General features: G+C 36.4%; 2 protein-coding genes across 3 annotated transcripts in view; both read right to left on the reverse strand.

The window, feature by feature from the left end:
• LOC108976579 overlaps nt 1-17,270 on the reverse strand; it is a 25,275-nt gene that overhangs the window by 1,062 nt on the left and 6,943 nt on the right. The window contains exons 5-10 of one of the 2 annotated variants that reach the window (XM_018945784.1): nt 8,345-8,493; nt 3,912-4,023; nt 2,609-2,753; nt 1,931-2,102; nt 1,533-1,878; nt 172-1,325 (exon numbers count right to left, since the gene is read on the reverse strand). In XM_018945784.1, the coding sequence (XP_018801329.1) occupies nt 1,266-1,325; nt 1,533-1,878; nt 1,931-2,102; nt 2,609-2,753; nt 3,912-4,023; nt 8,345-8,493 (984 nt within the window). In that variant the 3' untranslated portion in view covers nt 172-1,265. Of the gene's footprint in view, nt 1-171; nt 1,326-1,532; nt 1,879-1,930; nt 2,103-2,608; nt 2,754-3,911; nt 4,024-8,344; nt 8,494-17,270 lie in introns of those variants that run through there. The other variant, XM_018945783.1, reaches the window with a different exon arrangement.
• Nucleotides 4,030-5,753, reverse strand: LOC108976582. The gene is made up of 2 exons (XM_018945791.1): nt 4,523-5,753; nt 4,030-4,436 (listed from the first exon to the last, which is right to left on the reverse strand). Exons 1-2 carry the CDS (start codon nt 4,989-4,991, stop codon nt 4,159-4,161), a joined length of 747 nt encoding a protein of 248 aa, XP_018801336.1. The 5' UTR covers nt 4,992-5,753; the 3' UTR covers nt 4,030-4,158.

Genomic DNA, 17,270 nt, shown 5'->3' on the forward strand with positions numbered 1-17,270 from the left:
TAGAGTATATTCCGAATTTAAAAATTTAGTACTATCTCTATTAAGTATGTATACCTTGTTTACTTACAAGTGCCTCTAATTGATTTAAGAAAATGGTTGATACTTTCTAACTTCTTTGTAGTCAAATATATTTTAAGAATTTACATTTATATTGATATGATTAAACTCATAATAACAATTGAAATAATTGTGCATATACGCTACAGTCTTATATATAAGAAAATAATTTTTCAGATTAGAGATTTCACGACGAACGTGAAATTAATTTTTTTTTATTTTATTTCGAAAGCCTCTTTTTGGATTATTGCATTATTTGAACATATTAAATACTTTATATAGTGATTTTTTTAAATGTAAACACAGGATTGTTATCAGCGTTTTCAAATATACTGCTCTGGTAGTCATCCGCACGAATACCGACAACTATAATCCAGAAGTCAGACTTAATTCGAGTGCTAACTTGAACGTTCGTCATAAAACTACTAGATTCCTGCGTGGGAAAAAACTCGGAAATATTGGGTAGTAGAAAAAGTCTTCGTATTTTAATCAAACTTCAACTTATTTTTTTATATTTAAAATGAACTTTAATGAACCAAATATGTATCATTTTGGTTGATCTTACTTTGCGATCATTGTTGAGCCTAGCCACCCTTCGAGCACGATCTTTTTCGCACATTATTATTGTATTTGATAACTTTTTCGACTACCCAATGTATAATACCTGTAGGCTTTAATAAATAGGAATGTGAGAACAATTGACCGAGCAGGTACCGAGATATGTGATTTCACCTAAAAGTGAGCGCTGCTATGCCCATCGTCCAGTTATTACCCCGGCTCTTCTCATACAATCCCGGGTATAAAATTGTATGTTTCTGTCGTATTCAGTTAATGATTTATCGCACTTTTAGTAGTTTTTAACAGTACCGTTATATGCGGAGTTGACGAGAAGTAGGGGTGCTTAGGGGATCTGCTCTGAGCGGATTTGATCCAATTAGAGACTATTATACTTTGTAACAACATGTTGCAGGAGCATAACAATTAATTGTATAGCGAAAATATCTATTTCACATAGTTTTCATTTGCTTATGGTCATTAAGTTTTGAAAGAATTGTAAGATAATTTAATGCAATTGTTGAGATACGCCAGTTCCAACTATATATTCTGGTTTGCCGAAAGTAAAACAGCTGAGATGTTTCAGCTTCAGTCTTGTAAGGGCTGGATAAACTTTGCTCAAGGCAAGTAGTTCAGTTGATTCCCCATCTACTTTAGGCCAAAAGGATCTTGTGGTCACACAAGAGCTGGCGCAATGCTAGAACGGTGGACGCCTATGAAGATACAACTCGGTCAACTCCGATGTGAGCAGACAAAAGGGATTTTACATACATATATAGTACTACTAATAGATAAAAGTAGAATAATACTTAAACGAAAATTAATAAACAGAAGAAAAACAGCAAACAGTGAGTCCGCTAAGCTAACTATGCTACATGTTCGAATAATCTACGATATTAATGAAAAAGTATGATAATTACAAGTTTATAATAGTCCTTTAAACTCATCGCATTGCGATCAAAAATTTCCATCAATCTGCTAAATTTGCTGATAGCTTTCGAGCTCAATATTTTCATATCCAATGTATTGCTGACATTGTTTATGCAACGAAGTATGCTGTAATTATTTTGTAAGTTAATCGATTGATGAAATTGATGTTCAATATTTTCTTCCAAATTTAATCCAGAGCTTAATATTATATAATTCTCCATAAGTCGTTCAACATTCAGGCGCCGGTAATTTGAGGAAAATTGAGCGAAACGATTGTTTGTTTCCACCCAGAACTGAAGACCATCTTTGAGCTCATAAGCTCGACTGTCCTTACAGCTGTAATATTATAAGTTAATAATAAATAAAAACAATATACAATTATATTTACCTTGATACTAATATCAACACATCTGTACATGCAAAGGATAAAGCTGAGTTTCCTTTAATAACATATTGCTGCATGTTGCTTAACAAAGTCCCGGAAGAATCCAAAAGAGCCAAAGTAGCATACACATCTATTATTTCATCAAAACGTACTGCATTCACGAATATGTCAGGTCCTTTAAAATTAGATTTGATGATATATTAAACACTTGTTTCACATATTATCAGGGAGTAAGAAATTTGCGTTGCTAACGTATAACGTAGACATCCAGAGAACTAAGAATTTTCAATTAGATTTAAGAAATACGAATCATAAAATGTTCTCCAAATAGTCATTCATTTTGTCGGAAGTTGCTCAAGTTATTTTGGTTTTGATTTCAGAAGCTATAGTAACTCATATTTAATTTCATAATCGGCGAACACGCATTTTATTCGTGTTCATCTGATTTCGCATCTAAAAAATTGTTAATTACACAGTTATTCATACGATTTTAATCGTAAATTATGCCAAAGGGAAATTACGAAATATTACATATAATTTCAAAAATGTATATTCAGAACTCTTATTATTAAATTTATTTATAAAAACCAATAATAACCCAATTAATCATTAATACAATAAAATTAGTTTACTTCGAATAACAAATAATTTTAAAAAATTTATCTTAATAAATTTACTCACTTTGAAATAACCGTTTAAAAATTTCGAAAATCAGTTCGGCACTTCTTTCAAAGTAATCATCTTCTTTATTGGTGATACAACAATGAATATAAGTTACAATGAACTCGTAGCAATAGTCGCTTCCTCCAATATGATTTGCTATCAACTACATCGAAATATACAAAATAGACCATGATTTACAAGTAAAAGCCACCAATTCAATAAATAGAATAATATATAAAAATTTCACTTAAAAATATAATCTAACCAAGTTGTTTTGTTATTTGAAGAGGTAGATTTTTTTACTTTCTGTTCGAGAGCGTACTTTTATATATGTAATTTATTTACTCTCATTGTAATTAAATTCTTCTCTGAAACATGCTATTTAATATTTTTTAATATCGATATTTGGGAATGCTTTTATAGGTGGAAATTCGGATTCATCATCTCGGTGTGACTATCCCACCCAAAAATTTAATTTCATAATTAGACAATTGCTGATCGCTTTATTTGAAACATTGAAATAGAAATGTCATATTAGATTTAGTTGTAAAGTATAATTTAGTGAAGTATAAATACAAGTACATTCCCAGAAATTTATGTTTATAAAATAAATTACTAAATTAAAAAAAAATATATATATATATATTTCAACATGCTTATCGAAAAAGACCTGGTGCCTACCAAATATCTTAAGAGAAATGTATCATGCTGCCTAATTCAAGATTCATTTAAAATTGTATATCTAGTCAAAGCCGATTCAAGGGTGTTATTATTTTAGCTCTATACACTCTATCAACTACTTTTGACCAAAAAATTTGCTGTATTCTTGACCGTAAACTTGTTGTAACGGTCATCTAATCCCCAAAATCATTTAACGGTAGGCCCACGAAACGTATTGTTATGATGAGGTCGTACCAGTGGGGCTAGATAAAGGGGAGTTTTCTGGGCATACAAAGAGGTGGTTAGAGACATGCGGAAACACGTTTTATGTTGGACACATATTTGGTCTGTCGGGGTCAATTCTAGATAAACGATTCTAGTCAAACGATTTCCAAGGGAGCCAGTTCCACGTTAGCGGAATTGACCCGGACTTTTTCCGGCCAAGAGCTTTATTACGCAAAATTCAGAAATATGTCAGCAACACTTTTTTATGTATTAACAATGGTGGTAAACCGAACTTTTCCGACCTTTAAATGTTTTGTAGATTTCAATACATCAAAATCGTCAATAAGGTTGAGATAAACAAAAATTATACGATACCAGATGTGCAACAATATCTTATACTAAAAATTAAGCATTTAATAGTTAGAAAGATGTTTACCTTTTGAAATTCATAATTTTTATATAACAATAATAGTATATTGGATAAACCAGGGTAGACATGCTTCTCGATGCAAGTAAAAATGCTGCTCCCTCGCAGAAAACTAGGCGGCCTAAAATAATTTTTTTTTTTATTTATTTATTTAACAAATTAACGCCAATCGGCAATATACAACCGTTAATTTTATAAGTAAAAGAAAAAACAGAAAAAATATAATAATAAGGGCAATTGTATTACAATGATCAAATTAATGGTATGGAAGGAGTTTGACCTTTATATTATTGATGAATGAACTGAGGGAGCTTCCATAGAAATCGATGTTCTGGTGAAGTGAATTTACATGGTTAGCAATCCTGTTGTGTGGTCCAGGAAGACGTAGTTTTTCTGTGTCTTTTTTGTTAGGTTTCCGTGATTGTCTCAGCAAGAATGCCGTAGGAGCAAACTCAAAACTAACAAGAATCTCTGGGGCATCTATTAGGTTGTTAGCAACCTTAAAGTAAAATACTAGGTCAGCGACTTGACAGCCTAGCTATTGATTTTATACCGTGAACGAATATTATCAGTAGAGAGTACCTGCGACCTCAAGGTTGTATGAAAAGATAGAGACTTACAGAATTTATTTTGGACCTCCTCCAATCTGTTGAACGAGACATCCGTGTGAGGAGACCAGACGACAGTGCCGTACTCAAGTATGGGTAGGACCAGTTGGCGATATAGACATATCAATGTGTAGGGATTGCGAAAGTCTTTGCCTGTTCTCGTGATTAATCCAAGATCCTTGAAAGCTTCGAGTGTGATCTTGTCTATATGCTTCGAGTCTATGATGATGCCCAGGTCTTTGATGTCGGGAACTTCTTGCAGGTTGTGACCGTTTAGTTTATAACTGGTGGCAATATTGCTGTGAGAGCGCGAGTACGAGACTACCGCGCATTTATTTGCGGCGTTAAGGTCAAGTTTGTTATTAGTACACCAGACCGACAGTTTGTCAATGTCATCTTGAAGCAGCTGGACATCTAGCTCATTTTTGATGGTTCTGTAGAGCTTAAGGTTATCTGCGAATTCGATCATTATTGTTATCATCAGTGAATGTTGTTTTGAAGTATGAGGCAAACAGGTTACTAATTGATTCAGCAGTGGTAGCAGATTGATCGAGCCATGACATCTCGGATGGAATGTTCACACTTGTGTCCGACTGAACCATGTTCTCTGTTTTGTCAACATATTTTCTGTAGCATTCAATACTTAAAGTTTTGCAATCACGCTTTAACATGCTGAAGCCAGCGTAATATCGTTGATTATTAGAGTTCTTGTACTGTGAGTGAGCCGCATTTTTGACCTTAATTCTGTTGATAAGCTCAAAAGAGAATCAATTAGCGTAATTACTGACATAATTCTTATGTACAGTCACATATAGGGTAAAGCCTACCCCTAGCTTGTTATAAAACCAAGCAATTTCATTGACGACGTTGAGATTATGATAATCGGCTTTCTTAAAGGAGTATGTTGTTGAAATCGGTGATGTAAGATTAGGTCGAAAATTAAGACTGATAGAGAGAGCCGGATGATATTTGTCCTCTTCAACAAATGGTAGGATTTTATCAACACTAATTTCAATAGTACTGTAACAGAGATCAAGAAGTGTTATCACAGTTGCTTGTGTTGTTTACTTGAGTGCAATCAAGTAAAGGTTGGTATCCAGCTCTCAAGTAATTGCGCAAGAAAAAAATACATTACTTCTTCAAGTAACTCTGACAGCTAGTTACGCATGGTGAATGATATACAATAGAAGAGCAAGAGAAAATAAACGAAAGAAAATAAACTTTGTTCGTAATATATATGTATGTATGTGTGTCGTAACATAATTTTTTTCATTGCGATTAAATGAATGTTGTTGATGATTGGTAAGCTTTATACAACATTTCGAAAGAAATATACTTCATAATAAATATTTTACCAAATTCAGGATGATTTTAACAATTTACTTTGAATTTCCTTCAAGAAATAATTGTTTATTTCACGACTCTTCGAAAAACCTGTTTTACTGAAAAAATTTATTAAAAATTAGTACTAGATTTCTTTAGGGCTGCATACTAGCACAAGTAAATTTGTCGCAGGAAACTTGACCATTTCTTAAGCGTTTTTTTATATGAAGTTTTTACATTTCTTGAGAGCTGGATACTAAGCTAAAAGCTAAACCATCTTGGAGAATCCTTTGACAGTCCGCTCGGGGGACACTACTAGGCAAATTGAAGTCGCCTACAAGTAATAGTTTAGCATTTTTAAATTTATCATTTATGAAAGAGAGCAGAGTGAGTAGATTAGTTTGGGAATCAAAGTTTGAGAGAGGTGGCATGTAGACATAGCCAACAATGATATCATGGGAAGTGCCTTTTACGTTGACGAAGACAAGCTCAAGGTTTTGTTGATCAATTTGAATTAGTTCAGCTTGAAGGTGGCGTTTGACTACGATGAATACTGCACCACCTCGTCGTAGACCGGCCAAAACTGGATCCCTATCGTGCCTAAAAATTGTGTCAGTGCTGTCGATTAGTTCGCCGTCGTGAATCGATGGGTGTAACCATGATTCAGTAATACAAATGGGGTCGATATAACTGACGGCAGACGCTGTGAAAAATTTATTTAGTTTTGTTCGGAGCCCCCGCGTGTTTTGATAGTACACTTGAAGAGCTTCGGATTTCTTCCTTTTCACTGAGCGGGCGAAAATTTTTGTTAACTATCTGCAGTATGCCATGGATATACTTGATGGTTTTACTTGTGCCACCATTCTTGTTGAGAGTGTTTAATTCAGAGCGTAAATCCTTAAGGTGAGTCTGTTGTGCAGGGGTTAGGTCTGGTTTGAATCTAACCTGAGAGCTCTCACTCTGGTTTAGTTTAAAGATTTCTCTGGCATCAGCAACTGACTGGGTCTCTATAAGCAGAGGGCGTGTACGGTTAGGTGTCTGACGTCCAAGTCTTAGGATTATGAATCCAGTTAACAGTTAATACAGCTGAGAGTGATAATTTGTCATCTTCCAATCGGTCGATACCAGTAGCTTTGGTTGACTCTGACATTCCAAGAGCGATGACGTTTGGCTCATCATTAATTTCTTTTATGTCCTCAGGAGAAGATGGTGATGATGATGAGATTTTGTAGGAGCATAAATTCTTTTCAATAGTTGTTATACGGTCACTCAGACTCGTGCATTTTTTATTTTAACTTTTTTTTTTAACCCGGTGATACTTTCACTAATAAAACATTTAAAGTTTTCAAGATTGCCATACAATTTTTTGGCAAATTCTTCAAATTGTTTAGTTAGAACTTTTTCAAGTCTATCAACATTGTCATTCTCACTTTCATCCCGAGTCATCAGAATGTCTTACACTAACCTCCAAATCATTGCATTCCAGACACCTCCATACGATACGATTTACCTTGATATTTATTACTATTGCTTCAAATTCAGCATTACTGAGGTTCAAACATCTGGAATGAAACTACTTCTGGCACAGAGAACTCACGTTTTCAGAACAGCTACCACATGTGTTGTTTACAATTAGCTTTTTAGGTGTCATGTTGATAATCAAATTGACACATTAACAGTAGTATTAGTAACTAAAAAATGTATGTATTCGCAACACGATATTTTACTCTATTAATTTAGTCAGTCAGAGTTAGTTAATTTACAAAAATTATTTTAATTAATAATAAAATATCCCGAGCGAAAAAACATGTATGTCTACTTGGTAGAGTTGCGAATAAATTGTATTGTCATATGTAATATTCGTTAAAACTATTATTGAATTAATTGACAAAAATATTTGTATACGCTTATTAAACTTATTAACATAGTTAATCTTTTAAATACTTTAAAACACAAAATGGTTAAATTGATGATTGTTGGCTCTCATAGTAAGTCATTGTTATTGTATAGGAATAGGAATTTGCAGAATAAAGTGCAATGAAAGGTTGTTTTTAATCTCCTAATTTTGTATAATTGATTTGTCAGATATACTGCAATTATTAAAAATATGTCGCTTTGTACTTAATAACAGTAATACTTTGGAATGAGAAAAATCCATACTTTTTCATAACGGAAATAAATTTTAACATTAGTCGAATAAACTTTGATTTGGTAAACATGCAACTCCGAGCATATATCAATTTCTTGCGCTAAGAGAACTAGAGCCAAATTAAACACAATTTGGCTGAATTTGCTTTGCAAATAGATTCATTCATTAGTATCACAACTCGCACATTAATATGTATAAAAAATCAAACTTCTTTGTCCGATGGTAAGGTACTAAAAGTGCTTTTGATTGAGTTGATTTCAATTTTTGAAATAAATATAAGCTATACAAAATGTAATATCGATTAATGTCACTTAATATATACATGTGATGTATATACATATTATACACATATAAATACTTACGACTTGGAAAGGAGTAGAACTTCAAAAAACATTTTAACTTCAGGAAATTCCGAGGGCTTATAAACTGTTGTAATTCTATATAATATTTCCATATAAAATGCAGTAATTCGCAAATACTGATCCACATATTTGTCATCCTCTCCAAGTTCCTGTAAAACGAGTATCATTTAAAATTTAAAAAATCCACTAAAAATTTAAAAACAAAAATTGAAAAATATATATATGTATATATTATTAATTTCTTTTATTTAGAGAAAACGAAACAGTTTAAAAAGGAGAAAAAGGTAAGCATTGTGAATTGAATGTTGTGTGTATAATTAAAAATTTCAATATTACAGAAATCATTTGGAGCATTTGGAAAATTAAAATATATTGCGTATAACAAACAAATATTTAATTAAAATGGTGGTTATAGGTTGTGCATTTTTGTGAAATAAGTAATTTGTGAGTTATAAGTATCTACATATACAGAGGGGAGCATTAGTGAGTACATAGATGCTATTTTTGTACTTAATAATGCTTAACAAGAGTAATAATGAAGATAACAACAACAATTTTGTTTTTGTTTGTTTGGTGCTTAGTAGACTTCAATTTTATTTATATTACAACAACAGAAAATATCAAAGTCAAAATAACAAATTAATAAAAACCAAAACAACCTGCATGTACTCAGTTTTGCACCATTTTAAAATATGAAGTTCTGAATTATTTCTTCCGGTATATCCAGCCATTCCTTGGCAACACGCTCCCAAATCTTAATCGTCGTTTCACATTTGACCATAAATATTCAATTGGATTGAGATCAGGACTCTGTGCCGGCCACTCCATCACCTGAAATTTTTGCTCACTGAGCCACTTCTTCACGATTTTGGCGGTATGCTTAGGGTCACCATCTTGTTGAAATATGACCTCTTCTTCAGGATAAGCGCTCCTGTCAACAAAATCGGGAAGATGGCTATGCAAGAGGTTCAAATAAAACTCCTTCCTCATAATTCAATTTTCTGGAGCGGTCCAACATCCCACCAGGTGAAGCAACCCCACACCATGATGTTACCTCCACCATGTTTCACAGTCTCTTTCACGTGATGTCTTTTGATGGTTTCATTGGGGCGGCGCCAGCAATACTGCTTACCATCAGACTGGAACCGGTTGAATTTTGATTCGTCTGACCAAATAACACGTTTCCAGTCGTCTTCAGTCCAATTCACATGATCTCTTGCAAACTTTAGTCGCGCCTTAACATTTTTGGCAGATAGAGCAGGTTTTTGTTTTTTAACCGCCGAGATATACCCAATTTTGTGGAGGGATCTTCTTGCAGTCCATCGACTGACAGATTTACCTATTTAAAAGGCTGCATTTCCTGGTGTCAAACACTTGTCTTTTTTCATTCGTGCCATCATTAGGCGTGCGTCCGCATCTGTCAAAAGCCTTTTACGCCCTCTGACCTTCACATTTGATTGACAATTTCGTCTTTTCTGGGCTGTTATCACTACCGACTGGCTTACTTTCAAATCCACAGCAATTTGCCGAGAAGAAGGTCCACTTTCAGTCATCGAAACAATTTTGTCCTCAACTTCACGCGATATTTTTTTCATTCTTTTTATATTTTATTTATTTAAGTATTTTTTAAAATTTATTTATTATTTATTCTTTGGTTATCTCAAAATACGTCCACAATAGGCAAAACATTATCTTAGATTAGAATTTACTATACATTAAACACTCTATTTGGAAAAAAACGGTAAATATTTAATGCATTGCTGAAATGATAACGGGTGCAAAATTGAGTACATGCAGGTTGTTTTGGTTTTTATTAATTTGTTATTGGACTTTGATATTTTCTGTTGTTGTAATATAAATAAAATTGAAGTCTACTAAGCACCAAACAAATAAAAACAAAATTGTTGTTGTTATCTTCATTATTACTCTTGTTATGCATTATTAAGTACAAAAAAATCATCTATGTACTCACTAATGCTCCCCACTGTATGTATATACATATGTACATACATGTGTAAATGTAAAAAATATAACATCTAAATTGAAACGAATTGTGCGGTTACAATTATAATTGTGTCGACTTCAGAATACCGTCCCAGGATTTAAATCGAAAAATTAGTTATTCGAATAGGGGTAATTTTCAGCTTTAAACGGAAGTATCTCGAATATTCCCCCGAGTATAACTATATATATTTTTGAACTGTAGAACCTCCTCTATAACTGAAAATGTTCATTTGTTCGTCCAAGATATCATATGCAGAATATCTAAAATTGCATAAAATAAAAACAACATTAGTGTTTCATAATGAATAAAAGTGAACATAGTTGGAATATATGTACATATACGCATTTCTGCTCCGAAGCAGGGTTTTTAAAACTAAATTAAAATTAAACTTTTTCAAGCTTGCTTCAAGCAAATGAGGAGTGTTTTCAAAATAGGATATTTGCATAGTAATTTTTTTAAACTATTTATATAGTATTGTCCTTAGTGCTGGTTAAATTGTGAGTCCTAAACAGAAATACTATTATTAGGCAAATCAGTATCAGTTTCCGTTATAATGTTTTCTCATTTTAGAAAAATTAATTAAGTAGACATTCTCTTTTAAAAAGACACTTCTCAAATATATTTTCCTCCTGTAATATACTATTTGTCAGTATTTATAATACAAATCAAAAATCTATATCAAACTAATATTTGTTGCTATAAACTACTAAACTTTAAAATATTACTAACATAAAGTACTAACATTTCACTTTATAAATTAGTTCCGTCACCATCGTCTGGATATATTTCCTGACAAGGATAAAAAGACTATATGTGGGGAGCTCCGGAGATTTGTGGCCTTTAGCCACAACCGTTTTAAACAGAAAAAAAACATAAACTTAAGGCTAAATTAATATAAGTTTCCCTATTATTACTTATATATATTAGCTTTAAGTTCGTACATATTAGTTTTAAGTTGTAAATATTAGTTTTAAGTTGTATAAATTAGTTTTAAGTTTTAGATAAGCAAAATAATAACACTAACAGATATTCATGTAACAAATACTTTTTGTTATCCATAACACATAAGTAAGCTTTGCGCTAACAAAAAATGTCTTACCCGTAACATACTGTTAAAAGATTTGCTAACAAATGTATGTGTTCCCTTAGAACAAGGCAGCATAAGACCAGTGAGAATTTCATCGATTGGAAGTGAAGTTATTGCATTTTAAGTGTTAGTATGTTTGTGTTATCGGTGCGAAAATGGTAAAACTATTACGGAAATGTTGCAATTGATTGATTGGGCTTACAAAAGCTGTGTGAAGAGTTTGTTCCGCACAAATTGATTGATGACCAAAAATTGCTCAGAACATTCGAAGGACGATTATTTGACCAAAAATCACATTTTAACCACTCCCCGTATTCACCTGATATGACACCGTGCGACTTCTTCCTTTTCGGAAAAATGCATTTGCACATGAAAGGAAAGCGTTATGCAGACGTAGAGGCCATTCAAAAGACTTGCACTAGCATACTAGCGGACATACCGGCCAACGAGCTAAAACACTCCTAAGAATACCATAATACAAGTATTGTAGCAATTTTAGCAACGGGTTGCTCCGTATCCTCCTGACGCGTGCTGGCATTGAGTCCAACTCGGGCCCGGAGGAATTTTTCTGCTGTGTATGCGCAAAACGGCTTCATCCAAACTCCACCTCAGTCAGGTGCAACACATGTAATGGATGGAGCCATCTTAAGACCTGCTCAGGCCTTAAGACTCATAGGGAGAGGACCACGCGTTACGTGGCCCCATGTTGCCTACGCAATATTGCGACTGTGCAATCTTATCGACCGATAACTCTCCTCTCCCCAGTAGTGAAGACACTTGAGGCCTTGTTAATCCCGACCTTCACTCATCACCTGAGCCTTGCCAGCCACTAGCATGGATTCCGAAAAGTGCACAGTACCATCACAGCACTTAGCGTCATAAACGCTCAGATAGTTCATGGCTTCAACCAGAAACTACCCTGTGAGAGAACGATCCTCCAAGCGTTGGACCCGTCAAACGCATTTGACACGGTCAACCACACAACGCTACTACAGGACATTGAGAAAACCACGCTTCCTCCAGGGCTCAAGACCATGGACCATGAACTATCTGAACGGTCGTCAGTCATCCGTACTATTTCGAGGTGCAACATCTAAACTGTGAAGAATTAAACAGGGGGTTTCGCAGGGTGGTGTCCTCTCCCCGCTACTGTTTAACTTCTACATCTCGAAACTCCCGCAACCCCCAGCGGGGGTTTCCATAACCTCGTACGCTGATGACTGTACGATATTGACGTCGGGCAATGGAATCGATGGCATGTGTTCGAAGGTAAACAACTACCTCTCCGACCTTTCTCGTTTCCTCACTGCACGGAACGTGAAACTTCCCCTACCAAATCCACASTGACTATATTCACGAACTGGACGAAGGAGTATAGACTGGAACTTAATATTGTAGTCGACGGCGTCAAAATTCCAACTGTAAATAACCCTAAGATTTTCGATGTCACCTTCGACAGTCTATGCTCCTTCTCTCCCTATACGACCGCGATTATCGCCAAAGTACAGAGCCGCAACAAAAACCTCAAGTCGCTAGCCGGCAGCACATGGGGAAAAGACAAAGAAATGTTGTTGGCAACTTACAAGGCAATCGGCCGGCTGGTTCTTAACTATGCAGCATCCATATGGTCGCCTGGATGCAGTGACACGCAGATGAGGAAACTCCAGACCTGCCAGAATACAGCACTCCACGACGGGATGTCTCCCATTGAACACCTACATAGTGAGACGCTTATGCTCTCAGTTAAGGAGCATAATAAACTCCCCTCCAAGCAGTTCCTGCTACGATGTTTTCGTAGAAATCATCCTTGCAGTCATCTGCATACCTGAATACATCGGTTCTCGTCCGATCAACGAAGTTAAGCAGCGTCGGGCACGGTTAGTGCAAACAAACGATCGGGTCACGAAATGTGGGATTGCACCAAAAAATCGGCGGTGCCCCGCCCATCATCCAATTTTCACACCGACTCCCATAAAGCCCTTTCATGTTTCTTCGGAGGTAAATTTGAATGCATCTGGTGTATATAGTGAACGACTTATTGCACTTTTAGTAGTTTTTCACTATACCATTATATGTGGACTTAGCGGGGTTATCTTCCGATTCATTCGTACTTTCACTGTGGGTAGGAGTCCCTATAGTATTTGTGCTGTGCTTATTGTAGCTTTAGTGGCATAAGAGATACATACATTAAACTTTTTAAAGGGTGGACTACCTTTTTCAAAATCTTTTCCCTAGGTGTCCTTAGCTACTGCGATCCCCTACGCCAAATTACAGTTTTATATCAAAATAGTACAGTTTTATGGCATAGGTTTTAGGTTAGCGGTGTCTTGTGGCCGTGGAAGTGATCCGATTATGCTAACTGCGAACTCATATGTCTGTCTCTTATACACATCTAGATGTGTATAAGAGACAGGTCTTGTGGCCGTGGAAGTGATCCGATTATGCTAACTGCGAACTCATATGTTTTTTACTAACGAACCCGCATACCAAGTTTCATCAAGATATTTCTTTTTTTTTCAAGCTACAGCTTGCACGGACGGACGGACGAAAAAACAACAGTCACTTAGATTTCAACTTTACTCGTCATCCTGATCGTTTATATATACATAACCCTATATCTATCTCGCTTAGTTTTAGGTTAGGAGGAAAAAAACTACACATTGCATTTATTATGGGATCGTCCCATTGTGACGCCCCGAATCGTCTTTCGCGATTTTTTTTTAAATGTTTAAATTAACTAATTGGTCCGTTTTTTATAAATAAATACATTCCTGACAAATACAAAATGATTTTTTTATGTTTATTTGTTGGGTGTAAAAAAATGTGGCGGAAATGAGGAAATAAGAACAATGGTCAACGATAGTGGTGGCTACAGAAAATGGATAAAACTAATTGATATTAAAATAATACAATATATGTATGTATGTATATAAAGTGAAATATGACCGTGTATGTATGATTGTGCTAAAAGGTTTACATAACCGTCTATTCCGGATGACCAAAATTATATTAAATCGAAAACACCAATGGTTATATTCTTTATTGACCTTGAGCCCAGAAACAACAACAAAAAAATATTAGACCAAATTCATTAATGCCAAGTGTTCGTACACACGCGAGATTCATCTTTTATATATGTTAAAAATTTTCAAAATCACCAAACACCCGATTACACTATAGCAAGAGAAGTCGCTGTCTGCTTTGCTCACTGCATCCTACAAAGGCTGCAACCAACTCAACGCCTGTTTAAACTGCAAGGCGGAAACTATCATATACACTATTGCCTGGAAGTTGTAGTGCGGTGAGATGATAGGCTGTTGCACCTGCTAAAAATTTCTGAGTAGATGTAAGACTATTTTTTTCTTCAAATGACTTGACATCATTTTGACAGAATATTTTGAACAGCTTTTGTGTATAAGCTTGAATATAAGCTGTCGTTTCTTATAATACTCCAATGAAATTTGATAATATTGTTACCTGGAAAGAGGATGAAAGATTATTTTATATATGGCTCAAGCAGCTCACGACTAACGGTCTTTGACCAAGAATCCTCTGGGTAGCCAAAGAACATCCGTTTAAAAGCGAGCTAAAGTGAGAAGGCGAAAAATCCCCTCCACTGGGATGTGCGCTAATTTTGAGCAACACCAAAAGCTCCGTCATGATCGGGAAGGACCTCTCCGAGCCGTTCGATACCAAACGAGGTTTCAGACAAGGTGACTTCCTTTCGTTTGACTTCTTCAGCCTACTTCTGGAAAAAATAATTCGAGCTGCAAAACTAACTGGAATATCAAATAAGCGTAAAGAAAAAATAAAGAGCATATACTTATTTCATGAAGTATATAATTTTGGTGAAATTTGATAATTAATACATTGCTCGCAAGGTAAAGGGATGCAATTTGGTGGCTAGAAATACAACGAGAGATAAAACGTACTGTTAATATAATGACAGACTCAATATTATTTGGCATCCCTGTGCTTTCGCACGTGTTAACAATTGTATTGTGTAAATTATTGTTAATTATTTAAACTAATTGTTTAAACAACCATTATCCACTAAGGGATGACTATCCACGTTCCACGCAATCATAATTTACACAATAACCTTAACAACACCACTAAAAATTGAGCCAACATGCCACCGAAGAAGCCGATCGGAATCGCACACTTGTGCAGCGTCTGTTCCACCAACGTTAAAGAGAACCAGGCAACAATTCCCACGACAGCCGGTTCTACGTACCGGAATTGACTCGGATTTCATCCGACCAAGGGCTGTTCTTTCGGCGATCTAACCCCGTTTGGATCGGTGAATGTTAATTTGTGTGTGTCGTCACTGGAGCAACGCCTTGCAGCAGGGTTGCTCCGTATCCTCCTGACTCGTGCTGGCATTGAGTCCAACCCGGGCCCGTAGGAATTCTTCTGCTGCGTTTGCGCGAAAAGGCTCCATCCAAACTCCACCTCGGTCAGGTGCAACACATGCAATGGATGGAGCCATCTTAAGACCTGCCCGCATTACGTGGCCCCATGTTGCCTACGCAATACTGCGACGCTAGCCTCTACGGCTGTGCAATCTGCACATAGTTCGCGCGCTGCGCCGCCACCCACCTCGAGTGGGACCTCCACAGTCCCACGGAGCTCAACTAGGCAACGTAGCTCCCACTCTGACATAGCTCGAGGAGATAGTTGCACTTATGAATCGGGAGCGCGTATCGATAGCTGCGGTCCAAGAAACCAAATTAAACAGCCGCTCAGATCTTCTGAGTTGTGCCGGTTTCAACGTTATACGTAAAGATCACGAGCGAGATAATGGTGGTGGCCTAGCCTTCATATTGCACAACACCATGCAGTATTGTCTAATCAATGAACACATCGACCGCAGGGATACTACCCTAGAATGTTAGGGCATATCTGTCCGGTCAGGCGATGTCGAGCTCGAAATATTTAATATATACATCCCCCCAGTCACATGTTGCCCTACAGAATATGACCCGAATATAGGTGCGCTACTTCGTGGTGAAAACCGTTTGGTGCTAGGGGACTTTAACGCGCACCACGATCTTTGGCATTAATGTCTGTCAAATGACCGTAGGGGGATGGAGCTGGCGGAACAGTTTGACGATTCGACATTCTGCACAATGAATAACGAAGCCCCCACCAGAGTTATGGGCACCTGTAGTAGCTCGCCCGATATTACAATCGCTAGTGGTGGTCTGATAAATAGCATAACCTGGCGACCTATGCTAACTCTCGCATCAGACCATCTDCCCATAATTATCTCGATCGAGAAACCTGCCGATTTCGTTTCTGTGGACAACCGCACCTTCGTTAACTTTAACAAAGGTAACTGGGTCGTCTTCACAGAATTTACTGAGAGCACCTTCAACGCTCTACCCATTCCTWCGGACGTATGCGTTGGCGAACGTCAATTCCGCAAGGTGATCGCAGCAGCTACCGCTCGCTTCATATCAGCTGGACGAATAGCGGAAATCCGCCCCAACTTCCCAGCCGAAGCAGCTGTTTTAGCTAATGAGCGCGACACCTTACGCCATGCCGATCCCGGGAATCTCCGAATAAGGGATCTCAATTCAATCAAGAAATGAATAGAGCACCTGAAGTCCTGCAACCTCTCCACCGGTGTGAGTACGCTTTGGGCTACTGTCAAAGCTTTGTCCAASCCGAAGAGTCACGACGACCGAGTTGAAGTTCAATTCAATGGTCATGCTTCTTCGGACCCGAAGATGTGCGCGAGCTATTTTAGCCGGCAGTTTACACTGCACCCTTCGGTAGACAACGCCAAACGATGTGTTAACCGACGGCTGCGCAAAATGCCAAACGAC

The sequence above is a fragment of the Bactrocera latifrons genome, unplaced genomic scaffold, assembly GCF_001853355.1.
Source record: "Bactrocera latifrons isolate USDA-ARS-PBARC rearing strain unplaced genomic scaffold, ASM185335v1 scaffold_784, whole genome shotgun sequence".
In the NCBI taxonomy this organism is placed as follows: Eukaryota; Metazoa; Arthropoda; class Insecta; order Diptera; family Tephritidae; genus Bactrocera; species Bactrocera latifrons.